General features: G+C 42.7%; 1 protein-coding gene across 1 annotated transcript in view; it reads right to left on the bottom strand.

The window, feature by feature from the left end:
• LOC124553552 overlaps positions 1–20,688 on the bottom strand; it is a 262,796-nt gene that overhangs the window by 181,287 nt on the left and 60,821 nt on the right. Inside the window, exons 9-10 of the mRNA XM_047127399.1 lie at positions 13,832–14,077; positions 3,359–3,492 (exon numbers count right to left, since the gene is read on the bottom strand). Of these exons, the coding sequence (XP_046983355.1) occupies positions 3,359–3,492; positions 13,832–14,077 (380 nt within the window). The remainder of the gene's footprint in view (positions 1–3,358; positions 3,493–13,831; positions 14,078–20,688) is intronic.

The raw sequence follows: 20,688 nt of genomic DNA, 5'->3' as shown, positions 1-20,688 counted from the left end.
GTAGATGTTGACGTAGGATGGAGCAGTGGAACATCATTGAAATAGTAAGTTAACAGTTCGTGGAACAGTATGGCAAAAAAAGCTATAATTTTTTGAAGGGTTATATTTTTAAAGAGTTACTCAAAACTTTGCGCCACTTCTGGGTTTCAATTTACAGGAAAAAGTGAAAGGAGGTTAGGGTTTAATATCCTTCCCATAATGAGATGATTAGACACTGATCAAAATCTTGTATTGGGCTACACTGGGGTAGGATATTAGTTGCGGCTCCTTTACAATGCTGGGCTAGGAATAGGTACACCTGCTGGAGATCTCAGTTTATAGCTGGGGATTACATTCAATAAAACTGTGCCATCTTTTATACAGTGTCTCACTTCAGCAATCTGCTGATATGCCAGTGTGATAAAAGTACAGAATCTCAATGAGGTACACACCAATTAGGGTAAATGACCTGTATCACCACGGGGAACAAAACCAAGACCATATGACGACTTGGAGACCCTACTGTAGAGAAAGCTGACACACTGACCCGATTGTGTTTTGCAGCAGTTAGAGATGTTCAACGTCACATGACAATGAAAACAGACTTCCAACTGAATCAGAAATGAATAAATAAATACATAAACTGTAAATGACAAATAGCAAAACAAAGGTGGTGGCATTTTGTAAACATAATAAAAGTAGCTCTAAAATCGATTTTAAAAAAAAATATATGTAGTATGTTAGATACAAAATGAAAATGAAACCAAATCTGGGGGGAAAATGGGCAAAGAAAAATAAATAAAACTCTGCAAAACACTTTCACTCAGTTGTAATGTAGAGAAGTGAAACTTAGGCAAAAATAAATAAATAAATAAATAAAATAAAATAATGTTACACTAAGGAACCAGAAATGAAGTTTCTCAGATATGTAGCTGGAAATGTGAGCTGATATCAAAAGCAAAATACAAAAATAAGAGCAAAATTGGAAATGTGAGCTGATATCAAAAGCAAAATACAAAAATAAGAGCAAAATTAGGACTAATGCCTCTTAAATGAAGAGGTACAAGAAGACAGATGAAAATAGAAACACTGTTTCATCACGAGGATGGACTACCTAAATTCTATGCAAATTACTAGTCACCAGGACAAAGAAACACAAGAAAACGCAAAACAATATGGATGAAATTAGAATATTTTTATATACCGCATGTAGGCATAACAGGTGGAGGATGAGGAAACTGCCCTCACCATTTCCTACAGCATTAAATATTGAGACCATTGTGCAATGAAATTAATAACCTGGGTGTTTCTACGTGTCAGATATGGGTTTTTCTTTAAGAATGTGATACTACAATTAAGCAGTCTCTAAAACCGAATATAGTTATTGCAATTCTGAAGAAAGAAAGAACACAGATCGATCTAGCACTGCATACATAACAAACTCTCTCATGAGCACTTTACTGAAGAATACAATTGAAGGAAGAATGGAAAGGACTTGGACAAGAGCAATTTTGCTAACAGGAGAAGTAGGGACACTCTTCAAGTAATTTTAACATGGCAATTAACAACAGAAGGCAAATTTTGAACAAAAAAGGTCTGAACATTTCATTTATAGACTCTGAAACGTATTTGATCATATGGAATGGAATAAAATATTTTCCATTGGAGGAGGAAAGAGGCAGTGAGGGAAGTAAAAGGTTATCTCAATTTGGGTGTTGTTTGTTACAGACACAAAATAAACTCAATACTATAATGGTTACAATATGCACATGAACAAAAACAGAACTAAGTTAACAGTGGGGTGAATGTTGAACTTTGACACGAGAATCTTGAAGAGGTGGACGATTTTGGAACCACGGTAATAGCATTTATAAACTAGCAGGAAAGACACTGTAGCAAGGCTTGCACAACAAACAACACCTTTCTATAAAAAGTAACACCCGCTAACATCCAAAAATATATCAAGACAAAAATGCATTTCCTGAAGAGCTAAATAATGGTGTCCTACCTGACGTTCAACCAAAATGTTGTTTTCATTTTACACACACTATTTCAATGACTGGGAGTTGTGTTATGTGTATTCACCGCTTGTACTCTAACCACTGTTCAGCTACTGTCGGTCCCACACTGCTACTTATAGCCGGTCGCGAGTTCGACTTTCGATGTCTACTGTGTCCTTTGATGTTCTTTTGTTTTCAGAATCTTGCACTGGTAGTCCACAAAACAGGAACCTTCTCTCAGCTTTTCCCAGCTCTGCTGGATAAGAAAGCTGACAAGATCTCAACAAAGTTTTCAATTTTGACAATTTTCTGTGTCTAGCACCGAATTTATTACTATCTCGCGACGCAGCATGTCAACTGGTGCAAATAAATTGAGAGAATACGCTTTACACAGAAATCAGAGTGGGCTCGGAAGAAAGTATCAAAGAGCACAGAAGGTGTCAGCAGTCAAACTAGGTCACAAACATCGGTACGACGATAAGAATAGTACTCTACCTGTTTCGAGTCCAGGCAATGAGCACACACAAATGACAATATGCAGTCGCCGAAGATGACATCTCGGTGCAACGTCAAAATGTTGTGTGTAAAACGGAAATGAAAAACTGGCAGAACATGCAGAATCACACCATTAATCGACCACATTGAGAAAACCTGAGACGTCACTTTCAGAAAGCTAGGAACGGAGAACAACTGCGTTCAGTCGTGAACCGTGGACAGCGGGAAGCACAGAAATGAAAATATTACATTCCTCTCAAATTCAATGCTACAAGAGACTGTTCGCCAGGTGGGATTACAAAGTAAGGAATGAAAACACTTGCAGAGAGTAAATTAGAAAATGCGTGTATACAGAATACAGCAAAAAGGAGAGAATTACAGAGTACATATTCGGACAGGAGTCATCGCCAGAAACTGTGGCCGAAAGGAGGACAGAGGGAAGGAATAGAAAGTGCACATCACGAGTTATATAGGAGGCAGCAGCTATGCCGAAACTAAGAAGATAACAGAGAACAGCGAAAGGGAAAGACAGTCGTATCGAACAGACCTTCAGGGTTGACGACAGGAGCAAAAAACGAAAACTGAGACAAACCACAAGAGGAGGAGGAGGAGGAGGAGGAGGATATTGGTGTTTCACATCCCATCAACAACGAGGTCATTAGAGATGGAGCACATGCTCGGATTAGGGAAGGATGGGGAAGGAAGTCGGCCGTGCCCTTTCAATGGAACCATCCCGGCACTTGCCGGGAGCGATTTAGGCAAATCACGGAAAACCTAAATCAGGATGGCCGGACGCGGGATTGAACCGTCGACCTCCCGAATGCTAGTCCAGTGTGCTAACCACTGTGCCACCTTGCTCGGCAAACCACAAGAGACACACTCACTGTGGTCGGAGTCTTCACCGGCAGACGCGTCGCCCGGGTCGTTCTCGGGCTTCACACGCTTCGGCTTGGTGGAGATCATCTCGTCCTTGTGCGCCTGTATCATGTGCGCCTGGTGATTGAGCTGCTGGTCGAACCTTTAAGACACACCCAGTGAACACTGTTACTTCTTATTTATTTATTTAATTTGCACACAACTGCCAAATTTATCATTCCCGCGAAACATAAGAAATAGTGTCAATACAAAAATTTCGGTTCAACATACACGGAACGTAATACAAACCGGCACCATCTTATTACTACTTAACATATTTATTAGACTACAGTTCCTATGCTATTGCTTCAAATTGATTTATAACATGTATAACATCATACCAATCAGAGAAACAACTTAAAATTCTATCGAAGAATATGAAATTTTTTCTTATAGATTCTCAGTTTACTGCCTTAATGATGCACAACAAGTGCCTTAATTTTTTTAAAAAAATTACAATATGCTTCCAATTATTTGTGTGGGGATTGTCCAGTTCACAGAAAAAAATGGAAAACCTAAAGTATTATGTTAGCAGCTCAAAAATGCTCCTGTCAGGGCACAAGAAAGCCAAATATTTTCCTCTTTAAACGATTCTGAAGGAAAGTGGGGGACCAGCTGTCTTAATCTACATTCCAACTTCCTCCCAAAACATTTTGGCACGCAAAAATATTCACACTCTTTTACAATGGAACATTCTAAACTCCTTTACCCAGTTCCCTCTGTAGAGAAGCACTCATACTCAGCGTCTCCCTCTCGCTGCCACTCCGTATGTATCTCTCTCTCTTTCCCACTTTCCCATTCGCACTTTCTGCTGTCTGTCACTCCCACTGTCACTGCCGTCCTCCCTTTCTCCCACTCTTCATTACTACTGACTCATTCTTCTCTGCCACTTCCACTGTGCCTCTGCCACTGTCTTCATCCCAATCTTTTTCTCTCTCGTGCCCACACCTTTCTTTCTCGCTCAGAGTCTGCCCTCATTCTCTTCAACTACCATTATTTCTCTCCGTCTGTCCTCGGGGTAGTTTGCTCGTAGTGTTGACCCCTAGACCGGGAAAGTTGTAACATTAGGGGAGGGGGGAAAAAAAAGGGCAAATTTTTTTCGTGTTACAGTTTGCCAGACTTGTGTGCAAGTTGTGTTCGAAAAGATAGCAAAATCAATGTTCAAAAGCTAACGATTATCACAACACTGTTAACAAAATCATCTTATAATCTACTGATAAAAGCAATTACACCTATTACACAACTACACACTAATTTATATACATAAATGTACAAAAAAATATACACTCCAGCATTATGTAGGTGGTCCTCCCAGCTGCGTAATACTCTTATATAATGCACAGGTATTTACCATAAAATTACCTCCTCTCTCTAAGACACTTCCTAAAAACATTTTTTTCTTTCACCTCGTTTACACCAACTTCCACATTGAGACACACGTCATCCTCCCTCCATTTTTTTCACTGCATCAAGGATTTTGGATATGCCAGCAAATACACATTTTAATAGGGTTTCTGTACTACTTCAAACAACCAATCAAACACAACCTAAAATTTCTTCTTTTCGGAGTATATTTTCTTTGACCACTCCTCGGCCTTATTTAAAACGATGTCTCTGATTTGAAATACAGTAGGTTTCAACACACTGTCATGCTGTTTCTTTCTTTCTCTTGCCCTTTTCCTCATTCAGTCCTCACTCGGAGCAAACCTTGTGGCCTGATTTCATACATTCTTTTTGCCTGTCTGATATGTAGGAAGATAGACAGCCTACGAAATATTATTTATGACAGGAGCTCCACTTGACAGCTCCCATAGAACTCTCCCCTCAGCTCTCCGTGTAGGAAATGAGCCAAAATTTTACATGCCTGCACAGTTCAAGACACTAATTAGAGTTCATTGTCCAACAGTAGTCGTTATAGCTTACCCAAATGGATATATAATAGTTTTCCAATTTATCAACTAGAATCCACATGTTCACCCTCTTGAACAGATAGAGTTTGATAAATTTTGAAAAATATGTCTAAGACAACAAAAATGTAACTACACCAGCAAAGGGCCACAAAAATATACCACCATTAGTTTCTTAGGTCCAGTAGTTAGGACACTTTGTTTCAAAACCTCAGATCAGTGTGGAAATTGTCCGCACTTTCTTGCACTTATCTAACAGGGTTAACTCCTTTATAACTCTTCTCCACTAGTTGTTAAATGTAACACTTTCTCACAGCTTGGTAGCAAAGTTGTGAGGCCCAAAATGTCCATAAACTATCATGCAGTAAGCCGATCAATTTTTTGTACGTTAAAAAGGAACACACTAGTACAGTTTATAGCAGACTTTGCCCTTCGCACAATGAACCGAGTTCAAATAACGTTCGAACAAATCCAAGTTAGCATCAGCAGTTTGCTCATGTTCTCATCTTTAACCTGTCCAAAGAACTGTGTTTTTATCTCACTTCTGTGAAGTACTCAGTCTCCAGCACACCCAATCACTCTTTGCATCCGAGACATAGCCTCTGCTATGATATTCTCTTCACCTTCTATATAACACACCTCCATTTCAAATTGTTGCAGATACAGTACCCGTCTAGTGAACCTACTACTCCATCATCATCATCATCATCATCATCATCATCATTTAAGACTGATTATGCCTTTCAGCGTTCAGTCTGGAGCATAGCCCCCCTTATAAAATTCCTCCATGATCCCCTATTCAGTGCTAACATTGGTGCCTCTTCTGATGTTAAACCTATTACTTCAAAATCATTCTTAACCGAATCCAGGTACCTTCTCCTCGGTCTGCCCCGACTCCTCCTACCCTCTACTGCTGAACCCATGAGTCTCTTGGGTAACCTTGCTTCTCCCATGCGTGTAACATGACCCCACCATCTAAGCCTGTTCGCCTGACTGCTACATCTATAGAGTTCATTCCCAGTTTTTCTTTGATTTCCTCATTGTGGACACCCTCCTGCCATTGTTCCCATCTACTAGTACCTGCAATCATCCTAGCTACTTTCATATCCGTAACCTCAACCTTATTGATAAGGTAACCTGAATCCACCCAGCTTTCGCTCCCATACAACAAAGTTGGTCGAAAGATTGAACGGTGCACAGATAACTTGGTCTTGGTACTGACTTCCTTCTTGCAGAAGAGAGTAGATCGTAGCTGAGCGCTCACTGCATTAGCCTTGCTACACCTCACTTCCAGTTCTTTCACTATGTTGCCATCCTGTGAGAATATGTATCCTAAGTACTTGAAACCGTCCACCTGTTCTAACTTTGTTCCTCCTATTTGGCACTCAATCCGTTTATATTTCTTTCCCACTGACATTACTTTCATTTTGGAGATGCTAATCTTCATACCATAGTCCTTACATTTCTGATCTAGCTCTGAAATATTACTTTGCAAACTTTCAATCGAATCTGCCATCACAACTAAGTCATCCGCATATGCGAGACTGCTTATTTTGTGTTCACACATCTTAATCTCACCCAGCCAGTCTATTGTTTTCAACATATGTTCCATAAATAATATGAATAACAGTGGAGACAGGTTGCAACCTTGTCTTACCCCTGAAACTACTCTGAACCCTGAACTCAATTTACCGTCAACTCTAACTGCTGCCTGACTATCTATGTAAAGACCTTTAACTGCTTGGAAAAGTTTGCCTCCTATTCCACGATCTCGTAGAACAGACAATAACTTCCTCCTAGGAACCCGGTCATATGCCTTTTCTAGATCTATAAAGCATAGATACAATTCCCTGTTCCACTCGTAACACTTCTCCATTATTTGCCGTAAGCTAAAGATCTGGTCCTGACAACCTCTAAGAGGCCTAAACCCACACTGATTTTCATCCAATTGGTCCTCAACTAATACTCGCACTTCCCTTTCAACAATACCTGAGAAGATTTTACCCACAACGCTGATTAAAGAGATACCTCTGTAGTTGTTACAATCTTTTCTGTTTCCATGTTTAAAGATTGGTGTGATTACTGCTTTTGTCCAGTCCGATGGAACCTGTCCCGACTCCCACGCCATTTCAATTATCCTGTGTAGCCATTTAAGACCTGACATTCCACTGTATTTGATGAGTTCCGACTTAATTTCATCCACCCCAACCGCTTTATTGCACTGCAATATATTGACCATTTTCTCCACTTCCTCAAATGTGATCCTATTTCCATCATCATTCCTATCCCATTCTACCTCGAAATCTGAAACATTACTGATCGCATTTTCACCTACATTGAGCAACTCTTCAAAATATTCCCTCCATCTGCCAAAGGCATCTACAGCAATTTTCCTGACCTGTCCAAAATACTTGTCATTTCCTTCTTACCTCCCTTTCGAAGACTGCTAATTACACTCCAGAATGGTTTTCCAACAGCTTGACCCAAAGTCTCCAACCTGTTTCCAAAGTCTTCCCAAGATTTCTTCTTGGATGCTGCAATTATCTGTTTGGCTTTGTTTCTTTCTTCAACATAACTTTCTCTGTCTACCTGAGTTCTAGTATGTAGCCATTTTTTATACGCCTTCTTTTTCCTTTTACAGGGTGCCTTGACTGTGTCATTCCACCAAGCTGTTTGCTTCCTCCTACTTTTACACACTACTGTTCCAAGACATTCTTTAGCCACTTCTAGTACTGTGTCCCTGTACCTTGTCCATTCCTTTTCCAATGACTGTAATTGACTACATTCAACTAACTGGTACCTTTCTGAGATCACTGTTATGTACTTGTGCCTGATTTCCTTATCCTGAAGTTTCTCCACTCTTATCCTCCTACATATGGACCTGACCTCCTGCACTTTCGGCCTCGCAATCCCAATTTCACTGCAGATTAAATAATGATCAGTGTCATCAAAGAATCCGCTGAATACACGTGTGTCCCTCACAGCCTTCCTGAATTCCTGATCTGTTATTATATAGTCAATGACAGATCTGGTTCCCCTGCTTTCCCAAGTATACCGGTGAATGTTCTTATGTTTAAAAAAGGAGTTTGTGATTACTAAGCCCATACTGGCACAGAAATCCAAGAGTTGTTTCCCGTTCCTGTTGGCCTCCATATCCTCTCCAAATTTACCCATAACCTTTTCATACCCTTCTGTTCGATTTCCAATCCTGGCATTAAAATCACCCATGAGCAGAACACTGTCCTTGTCCTTTACTCTAACAACTACATCACTGAGTGCCTCACAAAAACTATCCATCTTATCTTGATCAGTCGCTTCACAATGCGAATATACTGACACAATCCTAATTTTCTTGCTAGACACTGTCAAATCTAACCACATCAGTCGTTCGTTTACATACCTTATTGCAACTACGCTGAGTTCCATTTCTTTTCTGATGTAAAGCCCTACACCCCATTGTGCTATTCCTGCTTTGACTCCTGACAAGTAGACCTTGTATTCTCCCACTTCTTCTTGTTTCTCACCCCTTACCCGAATGTCACTAACAGCTAAAACGTCCAGCCCCATCTTACTTGCAGCCTCTGCCAGCTCTACCTTCTTCCAAGAGTAGCTCCCATTGATATTAATAGCTCCCCATCTCATTACCATTTGTTTGCCAAGTCGTATCTTAGGAGTCCCTGGTTTGTCAGTTAGAGGTGGGACTCTGTCACCTCCAAAGGTCCGAGGCATTTTGCTCTGATTGTTGCCAGCATCTAATTAAAGTACCAGGAAAGCAGGTTGCTAGCCTTACTTGCCCTGAGTCCCATTGGGTTTTACCCTAACGGCTGAGGGACTAACCGGTGGATTTGGTAGTCTTTGCCATAAGAGCACAAAGGTGACCACGACTCAGAATATGTCCGAGATGCCCAGCCTTATTCCAAAGTAACTGGTATCCCGACTGTCTGGACCACTTACTTCGCCACTCATACGTTGCCCGTGGTTCATGAACTAGGACATGACAACAGGAACCCACACCATGAACCTACTACTGTGTTACATAAATTGGAGATGGAAGGGAGAGAAAGGAAAGAAAAGTGCAGGATCTACTGACATCAGGTGCACCGGGACTTTATGCAGAATTAATGGTGAAGAGTGAGAATGTGTGCCAGACTGGGACTCAAACTGAGGATCTCCTGTGCGGACTGTCTCGGCACGCACCCTGCCCGACACAAACTCCCACCTAGCACCGCCTACCCACAGCACCGTGCACGTCCTCCGAGCTCGCTGCTTTCAGATTCCCACCGGAGGTCGAATTTAATTGCACGTCCGCACCAAAGATGGCGGATTCACTGCCCGTCGAGGCAAATCGATTAAGTGAATGCTCGTCCGGACGGTGCGGTGGTCGACGCAACTGCATGGTAAACGTGAGATCCGGGGTTAGAATCCCAGTCTGGCAAGCATTTTCACAGAAAGCTTGGTGCCGTGTGATCTGTGAATACTACAGTTTTGTTCGTAACAAATAGTGTTCAAATTTTTGGAAACTCCACAACACAGGAAGGGCTCCCAATTCAGACACACAAATTCCTGTCTGATGCGGGCAACGTCTGACTACCAAAAGCAGTTGTCTGATGCTCTACAACCTCTCTGGTGTCAGTATATTCTGAAACACTTCCATCCCCAGTCTGTAAACACACAAATCTGTAGCGATACAAAATGTCGTACAAAAATCTGGACGGTATAGTATGCTGCCACCGCACAGTTCCTCCTTCGACCTTCTGAACACTTGCCCACACCACTCAGTACACACCCAAGTGAAATTCCTCTATCAATAGCTGTATTAGATGCTAATCATTGAACAACAGCTACTCATAAACTTGTGATAAAAACCAAACAAGCCCAATATTTGCTTTTGGTTTGTACGTGCTGCTAATTTTTCCTACAGCCTGCAACTTCTCAGGATCTGGTGCTATCCATAGTCCACTATTGACACTTCCGAAAAGCTTCACTGCCTTCTTGAAAAATTCTGATTTTACTGACTCTGCCTTTGACATCCCTCGTCCAAAGCAGACAGTACTTCATTCGAGAAATTATAATGGTTTTTCTTGATGCAATAATTTACCAACAGCCATATGATTTGTAGAAGTTTATTTTATTTTATGAACCTCTATGTGCTACCAATTTTGGTATTACATAGATGCCATCTTCAGGCCCCACTCGTCACAGTCGTAAAATCGCTATACATGGAAGGAGCCGTATAACTGAATCCGTGAATCAATCGTCGTGCAACAGCTCTCAGTGGCCATGCGACACAGACTGACGCGATTTTACGACTATGACGAGTGGGGCCTGAAGATGGCATCAATGTATGCCAAAACTAGTAGCACATAGAAGTTCATAAAATAAAATAAACTTCTACATATCATACGGTTGTTGGTAAATTATTGCACCAAGAAGTTCATGCCAGCTGTTGTCCCGTGATCCATAATGGATCAATGAAGATTAATTATAATGGTCTTCCCTGTTTGGGCTCAAAATCAAAATATCACCGACATGAACATTCATCCTACTCAACATAGCCCTACCAAAAGTTTCATCCACTAATTGAATAAAATCTCATACCAGCACGTTTAAACCCAAAGGGAAACAACATTTTCCTTCATGGAGGAAAGCAGGATATTTTCGTGACTCTTCTGGCAACTTTGTGTTAGACTGATGCTAAGTAAAGTACGGTGGCAGTAAATATTACGTGCTGTGGAACTTCCATAACATCTCCTCCATATTGCCTGGTCTAACATTCTGTGATACCACAATTCATTCAAACTAAATTCATCCACTGATGACTATTCACGCAATCTCTCTCTCTCTCTCTCTCTCTCTCTCTCTCTCTCTCTCTCACACACACACACACAAACACACACACACACACACACACACAAACACACACACACACACACACACACACACACACACCTTACTTCACCACAACTACTGAAGTGTTGTTATACACAGTTCGGCACTGCCCAATGGCCCCTGTCTACAATTCTTTGAATTTCTTTACATGTCACCAACTGTCTCTAAACAGATATGGAATAGGGCTACACAAAAATGGAATAACCTCTTCACCTCTAATTTGCATTCAAACACTTACCAATCCTGATCTATAACAAAATGCTGTTTTATTTCTGCACAGAACTTGTCTTCAGCCTTCTCACTGATTGTCGATTTTTGTTTATCTCTCTCTACAATCATTCCCTCCTGGTCAACCAGCACCACTGTTGTTCCAAGCCATACTCCATCAGTATCTTTGCTACATCCTATTTCCAAATGGTAAACCTTCAAGGTAGTTGCACCCGATTCTTATCAAATCGCTCAACATATAAAACCACCTAAATATCGCCACCTAAATCACAGTAAAACACACCTTTTGCTGTAGTGAAACTTTCATCTCTCTCCCAAATTCTTACCCCCTCATTTCACACCATTACCTAATCCCTCCCACACAGCCTAGCCACCCAGGCAGAGCTTACCTGCAGTGACAAGAACTCTCTCATCCAGTACGCCAATGGGATCACAAAAGGCCTTCACAGACAGGTACTACCTGCAGAGCTATTCCGCAAACTGATCTCCCGCGCCATATCCCCACACAGTCCAAATCCTTCAACCGATCACAGAACCAGCTACAAAGGAGTTCCCAAAATTTACATTTGTTTCTGTGCCGACACTTACAACAAATACGACAAGTCTCAGACTGACACAAACACAGTGCGACGTGATTGCACACTGCGGGAACGGCTCGGCACGGCACTGTCGCACCATTCTTCCACTGCATTCGGCAAAACCACAAATGACGTGCACATCAACCGATACTCCACCGGTGAATACGTTCGTACTGTCGTATATCACTGACAATGTACAACTAACACGATGGAAAATAACCTACGATAGAACAGTACTGCTCAACGAGTAAAGTGTGTATTGCAGTTGTAAACAGCACATACTGTGAAACGAATTTAAAATGTGAGTTTTAAACAAAACACCCAGCCCATACTGATAACATATGCACTACCATGCAGACATGATAAAAAAGTAATGCGAATTTTTTTTCACCTTCAGGAATTTTTATTTTTTCATCACCAACTTTGACCCATTCAAACAAACCCCTCTCAGATACAATACACTCGTGCCAGCACTTTTTCCAATCTCGGAAGCAGTTCTGGAACCCACTTTTAGTTATCACGTCGAGCTGCTTCAGCGATTCTGTTTTATATCATCAATGCTGGCCAAATTATGACAGTTCTCTTTAGCCTCGAGAATAGAAAGAGGTCACGAGGAACCGTGTCCAGCAAATAGGGTGGCTCAGGTGACACAGTGGCCTTTCTTTTTTTTTTTTTTTTTTTCAGAAAGAAATCACGAACAATTTTTGAGGTGTGAGCAGGAGAATTATCGTTATTACATTTCCATGAGCAGTTTTACCACAACTCTGCCATTTTCTTTGGATCGCTTCACGCGAATGGCATTTAACTTTCTTATTGACGGTATGACAATGATGCAAGAAACTGTTATGCACTATCCCACTGTAATGGAAGAAAACAGTGAGAAGAACCTGCATATGTGGTCGAACTTGTTCAATTTTTTACTGTTTTGGCCCTTGGGGAAGTTCCTACAGGGACGAGTGGGCCTCGGTTTCAATGTCATACCCGTATACCCACGTTTTGTCGCTTGTTATACTCTCCTTCAGAAGTTATGGAGCATTGTCAACTTCAGTCAGTAATACACGAACGATGTCTACATCACATCGTTTATGGTCAAAATTCAACAATTTCAGAGCAAATTTTGCTGCTACATGTATTGTGCCCAAAATATCGAAAAAAATTGCTCGGCACGAGACAAAGGCTATGCCGACATCGTCAGCAACCATCTCGATCGTGATTTGGCAATTTTCCAGAATCATTTTCATTACTTCTTCCACATACTGTCATACTAGGGCAGTCTTTGTCTTCAACATCTTCTCGGCCCTTTCTGAAACATTTATAACACTCGGAAACTCTTGTCTTACTCGTAGCAGATTCGCCAAAAACCACAGTCAATATTTCGAAAGCAGTGCTGTGTTTTATTCTATTTTTCAAGCAAAATTTAATGCACATTCTTTGATCCATCTTTTTTGAAATTACAGACATGCCTGACACTTGAAAACATGTATAGCCTTTCTGGCTGTCAACTTTACACTAAATATTTGAAATAGCTGAAAACGTAACCATACATCAGGATCATGTGAAGCAACAAGATGGAAAATGTTTGAAAATCGGATGTATAAAGCCCACAAAATTAAAAAATGTCCATTATATTTTGATCACACCTCGCATGTTCAGTGCAATAAACGTACAAAGATAAATGGAGGTAATAAATCAAACAAAAAAACCTCCAATCACAGCCTCCTTACAGCAAAATTCCTAGGTTCAGGGGGCAGTTTTGACTACCTCCAGATGCATACAACAGCTAGGTATCCCAAGTGAGACGAACAGAATGCACAAGTCGACTAGCGGCCCGGCCACTCACCGGCTCTCGCAGTATAAGCAGGCGTAGCGGTGAGAGTCGGAGTTGCCGGCAGCGCCCACAGCTGCACGCCGTCGGACCGGAAACTTGCGGGAAGATATCGGCATCAGCTGCTGTCGCACTTTTTTCGCCAGCTCTGTGTTGTACACACGTCGCCACCGGCCCGTCGACGACCCTCCCGTCGTGGAGGTGGGCGCGGGGCGGTGCGTCGTCTGCTCCTGCAGCTGGCTCGGCGTCTGTCGGTTGAGGCTGGGGAGGTGGGTAAAGGCACTGCAATTGCGACTCCACTGACAGCTCTCTACCACAGTTTACACTTACACAAAATGTACAAATATATCTACAACCCGTACAGAAAATACCAAATTTTACAGCACAGTCATTGATAATGATTCTCTTGCAAACCATTCGTCACGAATGCTGGAACATTCCAGAACTAAAACAACATTATCATATTCGTCAAATGCTGCTGCGTTAATTTCAGTTTCTTGTCAAACCAGTCCCACACAGTACAACTTGACAATTGTGTTGTGACGCAAGGCTGACAGTCTGGAAATAGTAGTACTGTAGTGACAAAGTGATCTACACTCCTGGAAATGGAAAAAAGAACACATTGACACCGATGTGTCAGACCCACCATACTTGCTCCGGACACTGCGAGAGGGCTGTACAAGCAATGATCACACGCACGGCACAGCGGACACACCAGGAACCGCGGTGTTGGCCGTCGAATGGCGCTAGCTGCGCAGCATTTGTGCACCGCCGCCGTCAGTGTCAGCCAGTTTGCCGTGGCATACGGAGCTCCATCGCAGTCTTTAACACTGGTAGCATGCCGCGACAGCGTGGACGTGAACCGTATGTGCAGTTGACGGACTTTGAGCGAGGGCGTATAGTGGGCATGCGGGAGGCCGGGTGGACGTACCGCCGAATTGCTCAACACGTGGGACTTGAGGTCTCCACAGTACATCGATGTTGTCACCAGTGGTCGGCGGAAGGTGCACGTGCCCGTCAACCTGGGACCGGACCGCAGCGACGCACGGATGCACGCCAAGACCGTAGGATCCTACGCAGTGCCGTAGGGGACCGCACCGCCACTTCCCAGCAAATTAGGGACACTGTTGCTCCTGGGGTATCGGCGAGGACCATTCGCAACCATCTCCATGAAGCTGGGCTACGGTCCCGCACACCGTTAGGCCGTCTTCCGCTCACGCCCCAACATCGTGCAGCCCGCCTCCAGTGGTGTCGCGACAGGCGTGAATGGAGGGACGAATGGAGACGTGTCGTCTTCAGCGATGAGAGTCGCTTCTGCCTTGGTGCCAATGATGGTCGTATGCGTGTTTGGCGCCGTGCAGGTGAGCGCCACAATCAGGACTGCATACAACCGAGGCACACAGGGCCAACACCCGGCATCGTGGTGTGGGGAGCGATCTCCTACACTGGCCGTACACCACTGGTGATCGTCGAGGGGACACTGAATAGTGCACGGTACATCCAAACCGTCATCGAACCCATCGTTCTACCATTCCTAGACCAGCAAGGGAACTTGCTGTTCCAACAGGACAATGCACGTCCGCATGTATCCCGTGCCACCCAACGTGCTCTAGAAGGTGTAAGTCAACTACCCTGGCCAGCAAGATCTCCGGATCTGTCCCCCATTGAGCATGTTTGGGACTGGATGAAGCGTCGTCTCACGCGGTCTGCACGTCCAGCGCGAACCCTGGTCCAACTGAGGCGCCAGGTGGAAATGGCATGGCAAGCCATTCCACAGGACTACATCCAGCATCTCTACGATCGTCTCCATGGGAGAATAGCAGCCTGCATTGCTGCGAAAGGTGGATATACACTGTACTAGTGCCGACATTGTGCATGCTCTGTTGCCTGTGTCTATGTGCCTGTGGTTCTGTCAGTGTGATCATGTGATGTATCTGACCCCAGGAATGTGTCAATAAAGTTTCCCCTTCCTGGGACAATGAATTCACGGTGTTCTTATTTCAATTTCCAGGACTGTATAATGTAACTCAAGGTCTAGGTTAGACTGGCAAAAATAATTTGGTTGTGAGCTGGCAAGACCACCGATTGACAATGCAAGGAAACAGTTACGGCATTTGACTATTTTAGTAGTGATTTTGATTGTGTGTTACACGCTATCAAAACAATTTTTATTGTTACTCAAATATTCTGATCCCCAGAATTGTTATGAGCCAAAGAAGGCTTCACTTAAATGTTCTGTTGGTGTCCACAAATCATCATCTTTTTCTGGCCTTATCACATACCTTCACAATGTCATCAAGTTAATCTGTATTTGGCAATGATGTACCCCATGTGCCTACGTGAATTTGTTATCCTGTGTCAAAGTGTGAAATAATTTTTAATATGTTCCTGAAAAATTGTGCAGCTGAGGCAGGACATGGGTACCAGCCTGGCATTCACCTAGTCAGATGTCGCAAACTGTCTATAAAACCACATCCAGACTGACCAGTAGACCACACCTCATTGTCAGTCCACAAGACGGATTCAATCTGAGGCTGGTAAGCCATCTCTAATCTGCGAAGCAGCTTGCTAATGCACAGGGATATCGAGGATATCTACTGATACTTAGGAATATATCATTAAAAGTGGGAGTTGCGTGCACTTTTCCATTAGAAGGGACAGTAGAAAGAAAGCTGCAAGGATAATTCTTAAAACTGCAAGGATTGGTATATAGTCATTGAACTTATAAGAACCACTTTGTCTTCAGCAACTTTTACATTAAGTCAGGGTCACTAATATTCACATTACTACATGTGACACATTATTTCCATTGACAGATGTAGTATGAATGTGCACAACAAAACGCTTCATCCAAAGCTACAGAAAATAGTTACACGGTTGCTAATGTTGACAATAATCGACACAGTTTTACTAAAAATTTAAGCAATTCTCACAGCACAATAGGATCATATTGTACAGAGAGAAGTGTTGTTATCAATGCAAAATGGCCAACATGTGTGTAAACAACTCCTCTCTTTAGCTACGGATGAAACATATTTTTCGTTAATACTCACACCACACCTATCGATCGCAGATGTGTACCAAACCTTACGACATACAGCAATCCTGAACTAAAAATCCGATGTGCTTGAAATAACTAAACTTGACTAGGGGACCCACATAGCACCAACCTATTCAAGGACCATATAGAGGAATCCTTCCTAGAAATCCAGAATCCTAAACCCCTCACCTGGTTCAGATTCACTGATGACATCTTTGCGATCTGAATCAAGGGTGAGGACCCCTGTCCACATTCCTCCAGAACCTCAACACCTTCTCCCCCATTTGCTTCACCTCGTCCTACTCAACCCAACAGACCACCTCCCAAGATGTTGACTTCTACCTCAGAGATGGCTACATCAGTACCTCCGTCCATATCACACTACTATAGTTCAATTCTTCTATCTTGGCGGCTCGCGCATGCCCACCCAGACGCGGGAGATTGCTGCATTGCCAGTTGCACACGACGCACGCGCCAAGAGAAGCAGCGCCATAGTATAGCATAGTTGGGAAACTTACATTTAGGGGGGAGTGCGCAGTTTATGAAGTAAAGCCACCACGGCCGCATTAACCCTTTCGCTGCTACAGAGACATGCTCCCCGCATTTTGTCATCACTGCACTGCTCGCCTGTGCAGACACATGGTGTGCCGACTGCTTTGACACACTTATCATTCGATTTCACAAAAATTATTTGGCCCAAAAATTTGATTTTTACACATCTTCTTGAGTGATGCCTTCCCCCCATAAATGACTTAATTTTGTTTCGATGTTCAACGCAGTTATTGTGCAGCATAAAATGTAGTAAACCATTGCACGAAATTTTGAAGAGTTTGCAGAGGTAAAAGTCCGTAGCGTAAACTTTCCGTGTGGTCGATTTTAGTTGCCTCAATGTTGAGAATGAAATGTGGACAAGATACCTAAATTTCATATAAAATTTACTGCATAACAATATCTCATTTAATTTAAGTACCACATAGGTGTCGTATGTAATATTGAAAAATATTCCGTCTTTCGCGACTGTAACAAAAGTTTTATTTACACAGGGCACGTTTGGTTTATTTTAAAGCACTTCAATCAATCAAAAGGAAGTAGACAAAATACATTAAAGAAAACTGTGGACTTACAAAAACATTAGGACTTGAATATACCGTCTATCAGTGAAGTACTCTGAACTATGTCAAATATAATTTTTGTGTGTGGCACACACAAACGGTGTTTATTTGCTAAAACACTGATCAGCCGACACAAACGTTCAATATTGTGTTACCGCAGCACAAAACTACGAAAGGTGACTTGGCAGTGGAGGAGACAAATTACTGTCCACTGAAGATGCGTCAAAAGAGAGAAACGCGTCTGGTCTAAATAAGTCACTTATTACAGTTGCAGAAGAGGAATATATTTCAATACCATTGGTAAAACTGCCACTGTGGAACAAAAACAAGAAAGAGAACGTGAGTACTATTGTGTATGTGCCATACCTTTCATTGATTGAAGTGCTTTAAAATAAAGCCAAACGCACCCGGTGTAAATAAAACTTTTATTACAGTCGCGAAAGCTTGAATATTTCTTAGTATTACATACGACACCTATGTGGTACTTAAATTAAATGAGATACTGTTATACAGTAAATTTTATATGAAATTTAGGTATCTTGTCCACATTTCATTCTCAACATTGTGGCAACTAAAATCGACCATACGGAAAGTATACGCTATGGACTTTTACCTCTGCAAACTCTTCAAAATTTCGTGCAATGGTTTACTACATTTAATGCTGCACAATAACTGAGTTGAACATTGAAACAAAATTAAGTCATTTATGGGGGGAAGGCGTCAGTCAAGAAGATGTGTAAAAATCAAATTTTTGGGCCAAATAGTTTTTGTGCAATCGAATGATAAGTGTGTCAAAGGAGTCGGAACACCGTGTGTCTGCACAGGCGAGCAGTGCTGTGATGACAAAATCGCGCACAGCGCTGAATGCGGGGAGCATGTCTCTGTAGCAGCGAAAGGGATAATGAAGAGACAAAGCACTAGAAATTTCAAAAAATTACATTTAAACGAATAAAATCCGTGAAATAAGACACTTCGATATTATTATTAAATAAAATAAAATATTAAGCACCGTACAAGGTTTGAACTCTTCACATTTCGGTTATTAATCCAACGCCTTAACCGTTACGCTAACGCAGCTCTTCATGAAAGGTGACTCCATGAGGACTCTAACAGGTCACGCAAAATACTGACAAACACTGTTGATACGACTATGAATTACTCACACTTTGTCGAAGTGCAATAGGAAATAAACAATTACCGCTGTTCTTTATTGCGAAAAAGCGGTTAGTGAGAATGATACAAACACCTTTCCTTGCTATCGCCTGAATTAGGAGGCTTATTGCTTGTTTGGTTTAATTAATTAATACAATATGAAGCAATTGGTATAAAGAATGCTTTTCCCAAACTTTCTATAAAAGAAAGTCTGCTATCAAGACATTGCTTTCGTTCAATTACTTTATTTATGACTGAATGTTTCTAAAACTGAAGTCACTCGACCCTGCTCTACACTGCAATCGAGCTCTGGCAACGTCGTTCTCTGTTCATTGGCTGACTGTGTTTTGTGATGTCAGATGCGCAGAACGAACCGAAACTCGGCCGCCAACATAAATGACGCGCACTTTAACCACCAGCAATACTTCCACTTTGACAGCTGCCACCCGTTCCATACCGAGAAGTCCCTTCCGTACAGCCTACCCACCCGTGGTCGTCGCATCTGCAGTGACGAGCAGTCCCTAACGAGGGTCTCACTGAAGCCTTCAATGACTGTAATTATCCTCCCAACATTGTACAAAAACAAGTCTCTCATGCCTTATCCTTCCTGTCTCCCACCGCCTCCCGAAGTCCCACAGTCTGGCCACAGAGAAGCATTCCCCTCGTAACTCAGTACCGTCCGGGACTGGAACAACTGAATTACATTCTCTGCCAGGGTTTCAACTACCTCTCGTCGTGCCCTGAAATGAGGAATGTTCTGCCAACTACCCTTCTCCCACCTTCCCACAGTGGTTTTCCCCCACTCACTGACCCTACACAATATACTCTTCCATCCTTACACAACCTCTGCTCCCAACACCTTACCTCATGGCTCATAGCCCTGTAACGGGCCTCAATGCAACATCTGTCCCATACACCCTCCCACCACCACCACCACCTACTCCAGTCCGGTCACTAACATCGTCTATCCCATCAAAGGCAGGGCTACCCGTGGAACCAGCCATGTGACCTACAAGCTAATCTTTAACCACTGTGCTGCATTCTACGTAGGCATGACAACCAACAAGCTGCCTTACCGCATGAATGGCCACTGACAAATTATGACTAAGAAACAAGTGGACCACTCAGTAGCTGAACACACTGCCAAAAATGACATCCTTCATTTTAATGACTTCTTCACAGCCTGTGCCATCTGGATCCTATCCACCAACACCAGTTTTCTGAATTGTGCAGGTGGGAACTTTCCTTGCAATACATCCTACGTTCCCGTAAAACCTCCTGGCCTCAACCTTCGTTAGTCACTGTCTTCGCCCATGCAGCCCCTTTCCTATTCCCATTCCAGCACTACACAGCCCTCATTCCAGCATCACATTCATTCAGTCATTTTATTTCTCTCCTTTTCGTCCACTTCCTCCCCCCCCCCCCCCCCCCCCCCAAATCCCTCCTGGACAGTCCGCCTAACCTGAGGCACTTCACTGTCAGCCACCCCCACCATACTATCCCTCCCCCTCCACACCCCAGCCTCCTCCTTACCCCCACACAGTCACCACTCCCATCATGCATTAGTG

Source organism: Schistocerca americana, chromosome 11, assembly GCF_021461395.2.
Source record: "Schistocerca americana isolate TAMUIC-IGC-003095 chromosome 11, iqSchAmer2.1, whole genome shotgun sequence".
NCBI classification, from domain to species: domain Eukaryota; kingdom Metazoa; phylum Arthropoda; class Insecta; order Orthoptera; family Acrididae; genus Schistocerca; species Schistocerca americana.
This window is presented reverse-complemented; position numbering and strand designations above follow the sequence as displayed.